Below are 15,407 nucleotides of genomic sequence, written 5' to 3'. Positions count from 1 at the left end.
ACTCTGAGTAGACCAAAACCAAGGAACTATATAACTTAAACAGGTAAACTGTACTGTATAGGAATTATATCTCAATACAGCCATTATTTTTTAATAGGCAGTTATTAAAAAAAAAAAAAAAGTACACGTGTACATGCTATATGACCTAAGTATTCAGACTATGGATTTGCTCACAGATGTGCAAAATGATGTATGCCTAAAAAGTATGTTTGCATACGTTTTTTTAGTAATGAAAGTGAAGAAGGAATATAAATGTCCATTAGTATGAAGTTCATTAAACTATGATTTATCCAGATAATGAAATGCTAAATTGCTGTTAAATGAGGGGTAACTTTGACATCTATCCTAAAGTGGGAGAGGGCAGGGAAAATGTAATTTGTATGTACTCGTGGTAGACTTTTACTTTGATGGCCCCTATGAACCACACCGCCCAGTACTTGCACCCTTGTGGAGTCCCCCACCACACTAATTCTGGGTTTGCAACTGGCATGTAACTACTTTTGGGCAATAAGGCATTAGGATATAAGGCAGCTTTATAAGAACTTCCACACTGGACTTGCCCTCCTGATACACTTTTTTTTTGGCTTAACAGAAATTTGCTTCACAGTTTCAGAGGTTAGAAGTCCAAGAGCAGATGTCAGCAGGGTGGATTCCCTCTTAGGACTGTGAGAGGAAATATGTTTCATGTTCTCTCTTACCTTGCAACACTTGGTGTTGTGCTGTGAGAACGAAAGAGATGTCAGCAGCCCCCAACTGTTCTAGCATCCCAGCTGAAACACCAGATATGGGAGTAAGGAAGCATTTTGGATATTCTAACTTCCACAGATGCCATGAGGAACAGACAAAAGTCACTCTTGCTGAGCTCCACCTAATTTGCAGATTCATGATTGTTCTTATTTTAAGTTTTGTTTTTTTTTAATAGCTCATTTAAAGGTGTGTCAACATAAAGCCAATAAATACTGGTAGGTATCTTGGGCTTTAATGTGAAAAGATTCACTTAAAATTTACTTCTTGAAGGATTTATATGCAAATCTCCCCTTAGTAGGCATGACCTTAATCATTCTACCATTCACTCATTTGCTCTTCAAGTTTAGAAAGTCAATTTTAACTTGCATTTTGCCACTAGAGGTCTCATTCTTTCATTTTCTCTCTGGAAGTTAGCACCTATCATTTTGTAAATCTCTTTGATGTCTGATTTAAAATAGAAGACAGCTGGATTCTCATTGATGCTTCTGCATTCAGTCTGCTGTGATACTATGATCTGGTTAAAGTACATGAAGAAAATGTGGCTTTACAAATATATGTAGCTGGGAAAGGTATTGTAAAAGACAGTAATTATGAACACTCTTTTTTTGATACTACTCCAAAAAAGTGGTTTCTTTTTTTTTTTTTATTTAAAAAAAAATTTTTTTTTTCAACGTTTTTTATTTATTTTTGGGACAGAGAGAGACAGAGCATGAACGGGGGAGGGGCAGAGAGAGAGGGAGACACAGAATCGGAAACAGGCTCCAGGCTCCGAGCCATCAGCCCAGAGCCTGACACGGGGCTCGAACTCACAGACCGCGAGATCGTGACCTGGCTGAAGTCGGACGCTTAACCGACTGCGCCACCCAGGCGCCCCCAAAAAAGTGGTTTCTTAAAGGAGACTGTGATATGGAATCTGAAACCACACCAACAAACTTTTCCTACTGTTACACATTAAAATCCAGATGGTATATCTCACACAATTTGAATGGATCATTTACCTAAGGATGGTTTTGTTTCATCATGCACTGGTCATCAGGAAAATACTGGTTCACTAAGTTATGCAGATCTCTCAAATGTTCACACATTTCACTGTGCAATATATATGGAAAAAAAAATCACAGTTGATAAAATCACTGATCTCATTAGAAAATTCTTTTAAGGACTGGGAAACTGTCAAGCTGACAGTGGTAGATAGTTTTCCAAAATTCTAATTTTTGCTTGAAATCTCAAATTTTACCACTGGTGAAAAAACATTTCCGTTGCCTTCCTTCAAGTTCCTTCCTTCACTTAACTAGTCTTAAGGAAAATGCCAAATACCCAGATGAAGAATACATTTTCTATTGTCACAGCTTTAATTCAGGTGAATGCACCAGCAGCTTTACCCACCAATTTAAATGTTAATGCAGTGAAAGGGGCAAATAACATCTCAGTTTTATTACCAAATTTGCTTTGAGTTAACGGATCCACAGAAAAGGTCCCAGGACCTTCCCTCTTCCCCCAATGTAGGGCTTGTGGACCACACTTTGAGAAGTGCTGCTTTAACAGATGTCTAGCAATATTTTCTGTGTTACAGATGAATCTAAAAATTGTAGAAACTTAACATGCTTGTTGAAACATTAACTTACAGGTACGGGGGAGACTCTCTTTCTCCTCACTCCTGGAGATTCAGATTTCACTGTGCGGCCCGCCGGGGAGCTGCCGGGAGAAGGACTGCGGCGGCCCTTGGGAGCTGGTGAAGTGGTGCTTGCCTGGCTTTCTCCTGGAGACTCAGCTGCCAAGCTGTGAGTTTCAGAACCGTCTCCTTTAATAGGGATTGGTTTTACCACCTAAATTAAAATTCCAATATTCTCATTACTTAAAAATATAAAAAATAAGTAAATTTGAACACAACAGACTAAGAGATGAACTCAAGTTTTTCATCACACAATATTATACAAATATAACAGACAACATATCAACTTTTATTTAGTCTTACTTCAAATGATATAAATATAAGACTTTTTACCCACAGATTTCTTTAACGTAGGCTTTATCACTAGTTAAAATGTTATTATGTAATTTTAGAAATTTAGCATTATCTGTTATTATGTGCTCTAAATCACTTAACATTAAAAATCAACAATCACAGGTTAGTAAACAAATGTGAAAAATAAGCACTTATACCTTCTACAGTTAACTTATTCAACTAGATTAAAGTAGATGTTTTTTCATTTCTATTGAGAAAATGCAGGATCTTGAAAACAATAATGGGAGTAATTTATGTGCCCAAATAGTCTAATCGATACAAAACCATTTTGCCTTTTTTTTTTTTTTGCAATGTTATGTTACAACAGTTTAGACATATATTTCAGAATCACCAAAAGAAGCTAGATATTTAAAAGATCAATCTCTCAAGCACAAATGCAGGCTATAAAACCTGCTATTTCTCAACAGACCTAATCTAGCTATGACCAAAAGGCCATACACTGTAGCCTTAGCCAACCATCCCCGCCTTCCTTCCACTACTCTTCTACTGTTCTACTAGCCAGCTGCTGTGCCTACCACACACGCCTAACCTGGCCTTGTCCTGCACTCTCACTCCCACTCTCCCTTCTAATCCACATCTCTAGCCTGCAGCATACCAGGTAGCATACCTTCACCTGGTGAAAACACCCAGCTTTTAAGGCTCGGTTAAAATCCTACCTTTAACAAAAGTGCCCTTAACTCTGTCAGCCTGACATTTTTCTTCTAAGTCATCATTGCTTTCTGCCCAGTCCACACATTTGGTGTATACTCACAAACTGTTTTGTGGTATTTCATGCCTTTATTTTTATTTATAAGTTGCATTTTCACAACTGGAGATATTTATACCTCACTTATATTTCAAGAAGGATCTGATGTAATTTATATAAGACATAATAAACACAATCAGATTTCCCAAGTAGACTATAAACTTCTTAAGGGTAATATGAAATCTGTAAACTGTAACATACAGGGTAGTATAACTGTGCTAAGGACTACGTGTCAAATGTCTTATTCCACACATCTCTTCCCTCTTTAGCTCTGTCTTGTATTTAAAGATTTGCCAGAAAGGGGACAGTGAGAAAAACCAAAATTTCGTCTTAGAAAATGGAATGTCCTTAGTTTATATGTAATAAAGGATTGGCTTTATTGGCTTCTTTTTAAAAAGTTGTAATTTCTGCTTTATGGTATTCTCAAAAGATTTAGACTCTCCACTAGCACAAGGAGCTCCAGAAAGCAACACATTCAAATGGCTTTACCTACTCAAAAGTTCTTTGTAGTAACTTGGTAGAAATTTACTCCCTTCTATAAGTTATTTCAATAGAACTTTTGCTTTTCTAAGATAAATTCCTGATTTCTTCATCTTTATCCTCTGACATGATTACTAAAACAGTGAGGGGTTCTCGCCATACTACTTCCTATGAAAAACAAATGCAAGAAATGTGGAAGCTCAGCTGGAAAGGAAAGGACTCATGAGTAACACAGCTTAAAAAGCTGGTAGATAAAGGAACAATTAAATATATTCTATATTGGCTCCATGGGTAAACACCAGTAGGTAGAACGTGCAAGACAACACAATGATGAGGGATGTCTATGTGGCTATCAAGCACTTGAAATATGGCTAATGTGGCTGAGGAACTAAATTTTTACTTTATTTACATTTAATTAATTTCAATTTGAACTTAAATAGGCAAGTGGGATGAATGGAGAGCTAGCTGGTCATTTGGCAAGGGTAAAGGTCAAGGGTTTCAAATGTCAAGTGAGTAGCTTGCCCAATAACTTTTATGATTATGCCCACCATCCCTTTGCCTACCCCAAACCTAATCAATCTTAACTTATCTTTGTTTATAAAGGACAAAAAACTTGCTGATACAGGCTGATACGGGATCACTTAACAATTGAGGTCTATCTCCTTTGTAAGAATGAGAAGCACATTTCATAGTATTTGTATACCTTAAAAGAGAATAACCATGGCAAAAGATGGAGTATGACGTTCTCTCCTAATCCTAGTAATCTAGGTTTCTTTCCTCAAACCCTGGGCATCTTTTAAATTTACCTCAAACTCTATGAGGCTATTCAATTTTTGCTTTCCTGGATGATTTCTGGAACTCAGATCTTTGGATCCTATCTTAGAGAGAGAACATTAGAAAAATTGCTTTTCTTTCTTAAAATACAGTATAAATCTCTACCAAAAGGATTTTAGACACTGACAGTAGGGGGCAGTGTTGCTTTAAGCATTAGCTACGCAATCCAACCAGTTCAGTTTCTAGAACAATTTAAGGTGCTTAATGAGCATAGTTTTAGCTATGTTTTATTCCAAGTGGCTAGAATGTTAAGCAAATCAAATAACTGCACTTAAAATCAAGAAGAAAAAAAAGCTTACAAGAGGATCTACTTATGCTTAATTTCCCATCTCTTCCTATGCTTTCTTCCTTATAGCAGGTAAACAGACACTTACCACAGGGCCCCTCCTATTTCTTCTCTCCAGCCACTCGTGCTTCCAGGCTGGCATACAGGTTGCCTTCAGTTTCTCCCTGATCATTCGTTCTTCTGGGCGATCGTCCATCTTATGCAACCCCTTGAGAGTTTCTTTATTCTCCATCTCGCGACTAAAATGGAGGGAGCAATAAGGAGATTAGTATATAAAAAATTTCCAAGAATAAATAGTATTTTATATTTTCAGTGGACATGTAACTAAAAAGGTAACTGCTAAAACCTCAAACGATTTAAGCCAAGTATGAAAGAAAGTGTCACTGTGAATCGTATATACTCTGTTTTTCAATGTTGTATGGTAATGTGAGTGTAATAGTGCCTTTAAAAAGAAAAGTTCTATTTAGAAGGTGCAGGCTTACTAATACTACTAACACAGACCTTTGTTTACAGGTAGTTAACAAAATGGATCCCAAGACATTAAGTACTGCATTAAGAAACACATTCATGAAGACTGCACTGCTTCCATTTATACCACTCTCACATACTTGAAGTATTTAACAGACAAATATTTAGAAGAGCATTTTACTACTCTAGGATTTCCAATAACTTAAGGATTTCCAATAATTTAAGTAAATATAGATAGAATCTGGTGGATATGCTCATTTTCTGAAAAAAGCTAAATCAATATTTAATAAGCTAAGTGAAACCTAACCACATCTTCTATGATCTCACAATATTTGTTCAAAGCCTAAATGATTAGATTTGTATTCTTGTAACATTATTTCCACATCACAGTATTGGGGACACTCCATATATAAAATGTAAAAATTGGTACAAACATGTGAACTTTACTCCATAATATACTGTGGAGTTATCAGAATAAAATAATCTGTAAGCTAGTAATTTTTGAAAATTAATCCTAAAAGGCTCCTAAAATTATTTAGCCTTTAATAGGTAAAGCATCCACTAATTTCAAATACACTTATATCCACATGCGGATATATACAACAGATACAATATACATATGCATGGATTTTAAAACCTGATTCATAAGGAAACAGTTAAAGCATTTGCACTCTGGGAGAAGTAACAATTTAAAAAATACTAATCAGCTAAGTTCAATAACTATTTTGGAAATTCTATAAAGCTACAGAACTGATTTTTCTACATAGATAGGAAAAGGAAATACTCAAGGAAATACCAGAGATGATAGCTGCAAGCTTACTAAAAAGTGAAATGCAAACTCCTCTAGGAATTTTCCAGATAATTACAACCACAGAGCAGCAGTATCTTCAGAGAACCAGCAAAAACTTAAAACTAAATATGCACTAGAAAGTAAATGGTTAACTGGTTTTCCTAAAGCATCAATTCTGGAGGGGAGTGGAAATCAACAAGTTAAACATCCCTGTGCAGAGATTGGTCTAGAGAGTTTTAGGAATGCAAAGAGTACAAAACATTTGAAAACTTGCAAATCGGCATTAAGAGCACGTAGTAGAGTATTTCCATCACATGGTATAAAAAAGCTGTCCAAAAAAAAAAAAAAAAAAAAGAGGCTACCTGAGAAGAAAAAAGGTAAAGGAAGGAAGGAAGGAAAGGAAGGAGATTCTTTTTTTTACTTAGAAGTGCCTGGCTGTTTTTCCTGCTCTAATTATAGTATAAAATATAACTTTTGGGGTATATAAGAGAAGACTAGAGAAGGAGGGAGGAGAGGGAAAGGAAGAGAGGAAAGAAAGGGAAGGAACAAGAAAGAAGAAAAGGAGAGGAGAGTGAGAGAGTAGGGGGTGGGGAGAGCTAAGGGAAGGAAAAGGCAGGGGTAGAGAAACGTTTGCACAAAATTTCATCCTGTTCAGTTACTACTTACCCAGGGAAGCTCAGATTTACAGGCAACTGAATTTATGGGCTGACTGCATACCAAAAATTCACTTACAATTCTCTAGTTTGAAAAGCAAACACTTTCCCCTCCAGTAACAACGTTGCAAGGCGTGGCTAGGTTCCCAGGCTAGTTCTCAAAAAATAAGTCACATGGCAGAACTGCAGTACATTTTACACCAGAAGCTCCTGCACTCCCAGACAAGAGAGCTTATCTTCCCTTTGGTCCTAAATGTCTCTCCTCCCCCACATTTGTTTTAGGAGTATCTCTTCTCCATTCTGTATTTTCAGTGTCTCTCTCCCAGGAACCCACCAGAAGACTCTCCCTGTCTAAACACCTCTTCCTGGAAGATGTGGCCTCCTTAAAGTTGGCATGAGTTGCCTCTTTCCTTTTTGCTTGTTTGAAAATACTGTAATTATTTAAACCAATTTCTCAATAAATAATAGGGAATGAGCAAACTAGTAGTTCAACTTTTACATACATCTGTTTCTTCAGAACAAGGGAGTGAAATGGAAGTGCTGGGTCAGACCATACACAAATTTAAGATTCCTGATAATACTGGCAAATTATCTTCAAGAAAATGTATCTTCCATTCACAATCCCTCAGGTCAAGTTGCCATCTTAGCTGGTCTGTACTAACAGACTCCTAAGGGGGCTTCTTCACTTTGAATCTTACTCCAGTCCAGGTTTCACAGAGCAGCCAGGGTCACTTCCTCTATTAAAACCCTCCAGTGGTTTGCCCCTGGGCTTAGATTAAAATGTTTAAAAGGTCCACTGTGGCTATGCACCATGTGGTCTTATCTCAACTGAAAATCACCTAGACCTCTACCCAACCCTTGTGTTTCTTTCACTGTCTAAAAAACTCCAACATCTTTCCTGCTCAAGACTTCTGCACAGACAGACTTTTGCAGAGCTATTAGCACAAAGGCTGATGCAGGGCTTGAACCCATGAATCCGAGATCAGGACCTGAGCCAAAGTTGGACACTCAACCCAGTGAGCCACCCAGGTGCCCCTTAATGTTTATTTAACTTTGAGACAAGAGAGTGTGAGTGGGGAAAGGGCAAAAAGAGAGGGGGACAGAAGATCTGAAGCTGGATCTGTGCTGACAGCAGAAAGCCCGATTTGGGGCTCAAACTCACCAATCAGGAGATCATGACCTAAGCCAAAGCTGGATGCTCAACTGACTAGGCACCCAGGCACCGCCCCCACCTTGTTCCATTTTTTGACAGCACTGTACTTTTCCTTTAAAGTACTCATTGCAATTTGCAAACCTATTTCCCTCCCTATTTCCATCAAGAACTATAAACTCTATGAAGGCAGGGACCAGTGTTTTATCCATCATTATATATACAACATCTAACAATGTCTGGCTTATGATAGGTATCAAAGCATATATTAAATGAATAATCATGTGTTAACATCTTTGACAGCCCTAAGAACCTTCCTAGTTTTAAAATTTAATGACTACTCATGTTATTCTTTTTATAGTTCTGTTTTTAATTAAGACTACAGTTGCAGTTTAGATGTTATTTAGTAGAGCAATTTTTGTTGTTCCTAAATTAATCTGTAAATATAAACCAAAATATTCTAATGTCTTCATAAATAATTATATATCATTAATTATAAAATGTGTATTTTTCACATTTTAGTATCTCTGAAATCTGAATGCCTCTTACAATCAAATGTTGTAATTTATGGCAGGGTTTATATAAAATAATGGTTCCATTTACAACCAATGGGATCTTAGCTTCAATGAAATATACAGTAAATCCTAATTCTACTGACTAGGAAAAAAATCATGTGTGTATGGATAGAGAAGTCATGTGTCATCTTATCCAATTAACATTATAGCTATAATAATATTAATATTAAATCTTAATCTTAAACCCACAAACTAATCTAAACAGATAGTTGCTAAATCACCAGGAGATTAGAGGGCCTCTAATTCATTTTGGTTAAACAAGAGTGTTCTGGAGAGTTATTTTTGACCTAGTACCTACAACCAATACCTGTTATTTTATCTAAAGTAATAGCTTGTATATTTCTGACTCTTTGACAAAACAAACATAATGTATTTTGGGAAAGTATTTTGAAGACTTTAAAAATAAATGAAATTTTAGCCAGACAAATATGAGAAACTTAAACACTGTTACAGATTAAGCTTTATCTTCCTTTCCTGTTTATTTAGAAAACATGAGGTTTCTTGCTTTTTTTGGTTCTAAACATTCCTCAGAATAAATTTGTGATCAATCTAGAGTGTCAGAGAACCTTTCTCTTCTGAGGTTAGGCTTCTTGTTCTAGTCTCTTTCTAGAGACAGAATTTACCTGCTAACAAATGAAATGGTTCAGTGGCCCCTTCTTAATGAAGCCATTTGGTCCTTTCTTTATCTGACCTCCCACGGTACCAGCTATTATTAAATGGACTGTCACTCTTATAGATGTCCTCTCCCTTAACTTCTAGATGATTTTTTCCTATTTCTGCTTCTGACTCTCTGACCTCACTGGTATCATATACTAGACCCTCTTCCAGGAGCCCCTTAAATACTAGTCACTGCCCTCTTCTCAATACTCTCTTAAGTACACCAAGATATTTCATACCTCTCTGCTACTGCAGATGGTTTTTTTCTCCTGACAGAACCACCCTATCATCTTACATGCCTTCATCAAGAACTTCCTACTCCCACTCTACAGCAGTTGCCACTCCCTCCCACCATGTCAATATTAATTATAATACAGCATAAAGTCCAGTATTGGTTTAAGTATCTGCTTCCCTCACCACACTAGGAGCTCTTCTGGGACAGACCGCAACATCATACTCATTTTTTTATCCAGGCAAATGTCCTGGACAAGCCACAAAAGGCACCCAACTCGAAGCCAGGGCACCTATCTAGTCATAGCCACCTCCCCTTCTGTAGTGTCTGATGCTCAGGGGCACTATGGTTTATAAACGTGAATCCCTCCAGCAGTCACATTTGGCCAGTGCAATAATTTGCCCTCATCCAAAGACCCTTTATACTAGATGGCATTGTTATATTTTAACCAGATCTGCCCACTGTGGGAGTTTAAAAGATACATGGATGTGTCACTGTAGGAAGAATGGCACCAAAATAGAGAAAAAGAGCAAAGCAGTAACTAGGAACAGTGAGACAAAATAAGGGAGAGCAAAGAGAAATTAGAAGGAAGATGAGGTCAGTGATGGAAGGATGGAAAGAAGCAATGAAAATAAACATGAGAGTTGTACCTGGGTCCCCTGATATGCTGTTACCCGGTAAGAGCTACTTTTACACTTCCCTGGGTGGTGAATAACCAAGTTCTCCAAAGGCTGCATGTGTTCGCTGCAATGGAGGAAACTTCATGGGTCCTTTTTACATTGTACTGAAATAAACCCCATAATCCCTCTCTTCCCTGCATCCCCAAAGAGTCTGACTACAGCACTAACACAGCTCATTGCTCTGGCACACAGAGGATATTCGAAAAACACTCAAAAATAGAATCCTACCAAGTTAACTATAATTTTTAAAAGCTATTTCTTAAATAGTTCATTTTTAGCATGGAAATATGTTAGTCAACTAGTAATATGGAGAAGTAATGACCAGACATACGTCATAATAGAAAAAGTTAATGTTACATGACAGGCAAGGTGTTAGGTGCTTTATATATATTTACAGGTACTTCACCCTCCCAATAACCACATGAGGTCATTACCATCTGAGGCTTGGAGAGGCAAGCTTACAAGCCTGGGGTCACACAACATATAAGGAGCAGGACCAGGATTTAGACCTTGGTCAATCTGACTCTGACTGCTATGGCAGGTCACTGTCAATTCTGATTTTGTTTTTACAATGAGTCAACGCCAGGTATCTGTGCTATTTATCTATTTGATAAGAATACAAAGAAGTTTAAACAAGTTTTTACAATGGTGACTAAGAATTCAAAAGCTCATTAATTCTTTTCATTAATAGAGCATTTCACTGTAATAGGAGTATATAATGATTATATGAAACCTTTCTGGAAATTAAGGGGTTTAACTTTAGTATATATGAAGATTGTCAAACAGTTCACATTATGGATAACTTTATATAGAAAGAATCTTCATTCTTTCAGTATCCAAGGAATCTCACAGAACCCTGGAAATACACTGAATTATTTGGGACAGGCACAATTAAGAGCCACACAACTGAGGTCTGCTTGGGAAGTTCTCATAAGAGTGGGAAGTTCTCATAAGAGTAGGAATTCTTATGCTAAAACCCACAGACTTTGTTACCAAGGGGAGAGGAGAGTAAGGGAAGAACCCCCTTCCAAAACAAAACTAGTCTGTTGTGGGACCCTTAAAATTTAAGTTTCCAAGTAAAGGTCAAGAGAAGGAATGACTTAGGTAAGACTGGGGAGAGAGTCTGGTGAAGCATATGGCTAACAAAAGAGGCTAACAATCCCTTAACATTGACAGGGCACTGCGCTAACAGTTCCACATGGGTCACCTCAGTCAATTCCCAAGACATGGAACTTTTATTATCCCATTGGCAAAAAAACAAAAACAAAAACAAAAAGCCAAGGAGGTTAAGTAACATCTCCAAGGTGATAAAGTCTATATGTGAAGAATACAGGATTTAAACCCACATATGAATGATTCCACAGTCTCTTATATCCTATAGGGCAAAAAGAAAATGATTACAAGTGCTTAAAATTTGTTGACCAAGATATGAGGCCAAAATATCTGTAACAGCTCTATTTTCCCATGAGATAACTTCTTGAGAGATGTGGGCTGCTACTGAGGAGGAAAGATCAAAATCAATGGCCAGTCCAACCTTTCCGTCTTTTTTTTTTTCCATCTTCCAGCATTTATAACATATCTAATTTTACATAAGAAATAATATATAAAAATGGCTCGTTATGAAAATTAGTCCCCAAAAGATTTTACTCAAGTTATGTTCAGTAATATATGAACCTGAGAATGATGGCACAAGTCCTACTGATTTACAACAAGAAATAGGCAATTGCTTTTTTTTTTTCTATACAGAGTAAACCTTTGTCACAACAAAGGTCTACTGATTTATTTATTTATTTTTTTTGGTTTATTTATTTATTTTGAGAGAGAGAGGGAGCAGGAGAGAAGCAGGGAGAGGGGGAGAGAGAGAATCCTAAATAGGCTCTGCACTGTCAACGCAGAGGCCAACGTGGAGCTTGAACTCACGAACCACAAGATCATGACCTGAGTCAAAATCAAGAGTTGAATGCATGGGGCACTTGGGTGGCTCAGTCAGTTAAGTGTCTGACTTCGGCTCCAGTCATGACCTCTTGATTTGTGAGTTCGAGCTCCATGTCGGGCTCTGTGCTCACAGCTCAGAGCCTGGAGCCTGCTTCGGATTCTGTGTCTCCATCTCTCTCTGACCCTTCCCTACTCAGTTGCATGCACTCGCTCACTCTGTCTCTCAAAAATAAGTAAACATTAAAAAAAAAAAAAGAGTTGGATGCTTAATCAACTGAGCCACCCAGGCACCAACCCCCCCTACTGATTTGTTAATGTGGGTATGGCCATGATATAACCAGTTTTATATTATGTAGAATTTCTATCAGAAGTCTTTGTGGGGGAGGGGGGTCCCACCTGGGTAGCTCAGTTAAGCATCTGACTCTGATTTCAGCTCAGGTCATGATCTCACTGTTCGTGGGTTCAAGTCCCACAACAGGTTCTGCGCTGATAGCATGAAGCCTGCTTGGGATTCTCTCCTTCTCTCTCTGCCCCTCCCCTGCTTGTGCTCTTTTTCTCAAAATAAATAAATAAATATTAAAAAAGAAAGTCTTTATGGGGGGAGACAGCTATTTCTAGTATTGTACAAATCTTATTTAGTCCTTTGAGTGACACAGGCACAGAATCTCACTTTCAAAAAGCCCGTATTCTGGTCAATAACATCAAGAGTTAAATAATATGGAGGCCAAAGATCAAAGACAGTAATACAACTTATTGTCAACAATGATTACAAGCAGTTTAATACCACCTTAGTGATTCTGATGGATTCATATTTATAAATTATTCCAAAAATGCTAAAAATATATGCTAAATATATGCTAAAAATAAACTGCTAAAAATCAGTTTATCTGACCTCATGGATTAGTTTCAACCAAACTGTCACTCCATTTGAATTTTAAGATTAAAATTTAATTAAGCAAAATTGACAAGATTTGGAAAAGTTGAATGTGGTATAGACACATGAAGAGTATGTATGAAATTAACCAAAATTAAACCAATAGAATATATTAATGGGTAATCATACTGCAGTCATTTGCTCACTAGCTAACTTAGGCCAACCTAGACAAGAAAAGTGCAAGTGCCTTTTCTGGCACCTCCTTTCTCTGGCACCTCCTATAGCTACGAACAGAGCACTCAGAGCAACATATGTCGTGGGCTCCATAAACAATTGCTGATTCAGAGTCAGAGTAGCTGGTTATCACTTCTAATAAACAAATACCTAGGAAATAACACTGTGCAGATATTGTACCCAGCAGATACACACAGCCTATTTAACTCATAACTTCTAGCATAAATTAGTGCCTCTGGGACATAAAAACAATTTCAAAGAGAACAAGAAGAATATTCAAAAGCTTTTTTAAAAAACTTATTTACTGTTTAATTTCCATCCAAGTTAGTTAGCATATTTTGCAACAATGATTTCAGGAGTAGATTCCTTAATGCCCCTTACCAATTTAGATCATCCCCCCTCCCACAACCCTTCCAGTAACCCTCTGTTCTCTATATTTAAGAGTCTTTTATGTTTTGTCCCCCTCCCTGTTTTTATATTATTTTTGCTTCCCTTCCCTTATGTTCATCTGTTTTGTATCTTAAATTCCTCATGAGTGAAGTCATGATATTTGTCTTTCTTTGACTAATTTCACTTAGCATAATACCCTCCAGTTCCATCCACATAGTTGCAAATGGCAAGATTTCATTCTTTTTGATTGCCAAGTAATACTCCATTGTGTGTGTGTGTGTGTGTGTGTGTGTGTGTGTGTGTGTGTGTGTATACCACATCTTCTTTATCCATTCATCCATCCATGGACATTTGGGCTCCTTCCATACTTTGGCTACTGTCAATAGCGCGGCTATAAACCTTGGGGTGCATGTGCCCCTTCGAAACAGCACACCTGTATCCCTTGGATAAATACCTAGTAGTGTGATTGCTGGGTTGTAGGGTAGCTCTATTTTTAATTTTTTGAGGAACATCCATACTGTTTTCCAGAGCGACTGCATCAGTTTTCATTACTACCAGCAGGCGAAAGAGATCCTCTTTCTCTACGTCCTCACCAATAATGTTAGCGAGGTGTGAGGTAGTATCTCATTGTGGTTTTGATCAAAAGGTTTTCTGACTTCTAAATCAGTAATTTGTAAAATACTGAATGAACAATCATTGTGCAAATATAACAACGGAGTTTACAAAAGGCAGAGAGCCACTAGACAGTATCAAAGCATTCTTCAAGGTAGCAACTCCATATGGAATTTTTTTGGCAGTCAATTACCCATGACTGAGTCTATGGAGTAAACTATATGCCTGAAGGTCTCCTTTTAGAGAATTCAAGTGAATCAAAAAGAAAAGTGTATTGTGGGGCATCTGACTGGCTCAGTCAGTGGAGCATGGGACTCTTGATCTTGGGGCTGTAAGTTCGAGCCCCATGTTGGGAGTACAGATTTACTTAAAATAAAATCTTATGGGTGCCTGGATGGCTCAGTCAGTTGAGCACCTGATTCCTGATTTTGGCTCAGGTCATGATCTCATGGTTGTGAGATCAAATCTCACACAGGGCTCTGTGCTGGGCGTGGAGCCTGCTTAAGATTCTCTCTCAAAAACAAATAAATAAAATTTAAAAAGTGTATTTTAGCTACATTGTTCTGTACCATATGTTCTTAGATACGTAGTAAAAATATATAAATATATTTAAAGCAAGACTATAGAATAATGAATAAACACTAACGGATTGATAAGTGAATTACTGGTAGTTGTAACTGTTATAAATTCAAACACCATTAAAATGTTCTTAAATGTAAATAACATATTGATAACTACCAACTAGGACAATATTATGATGAATGGAGAATACATTATTTTTAAAATTTTTATTTATTTTGAGAAAGGTACAGAGAGCAAGTATGGGTAGGGGTAGAGAGAGGAGACAGAATCCCAAGCAGGCTCCATGCTGTCAGTGCAGAGCCCGATGCAGGACTTGAATTCACAAACTGTGAGATCATAACCTGAGCTGAGACCAAGAGTTGGACGCTCAAACAACTGAGCCACCCAGGTGCCCCAAGTGAAGAAAGAAAAGATTCTAGATTGTTTTATGAGCTGCATTTTTATTTAACTCTACTCA

At 37.4% G+C, this 15,407-nt stretch overlaps 1 protein-coding gene and 1 long non-coding RNA gene across 3 annotated transcripts in view; one reads left to right on the top strand and one right to left on the bottom strand.

The window, feature by feature from the left end:
- The window catches only part of MAP3K1 (mitogen-activated protein kinase kinase kinase 1), a 78,441-nt gene that overhangs the window by 28,584 nt on the left and 34,450 nt on the right, over positions 1-15,407 (bottom strand). For both annotated transcript variants that reach the window (XM_049649483.1, XM_049649484.1), the window contains exons 2-3: positions 5,207-5,357; positions 2,373-2,573 (exon numbers count right to left, since the gene is read on the bottom strand). In XM_049649483.1, coding sequence (XP_049505440.1) covers positions 2,373-2,573; positions 5,207-5,357 — 352 coding nt within the window. The remainder of the gene's footprint in view (positions 1-2,372; positions 2,574-5,206; positions 5,358-15,407) is intronic.
- LOC125935647 (uncharacterized) overlaps positions 1-15,407 on the top strand; it is a 76,103-nt gene that overhangs the window by 57,151 nt on the left and 3,545 nt on the right. Inside the window, exon 4 of the long non-coding RNA XR_007461726.1 lies at positions 2,375-2,528. This is a non-coding gene — a long non-coding RNA (uncharacterized LOC125935647). The remainder of the gene's footprint in view (positions 1-2,374; positions 2,529-15,407) is intronic.

This window comes from Panthera uncia (genome assembly GCF_023721935.1).
Source record: "Panthera uncia isolate 11264 chromosome A1 unlocalized genomic scaffold, Puncia_PCG_1.0 HiC_scaffold_17, whole genome shotgun sequence".
Taxonomy (NCBI): Eukaryota; Metazoa; Chordata; class Mammalia; order Carnivora; family Felidae; genus Panthera; species Panthera uncia.
This window is presented reverse-complemented; position numbering and strand designations above follow the sequence as displayed.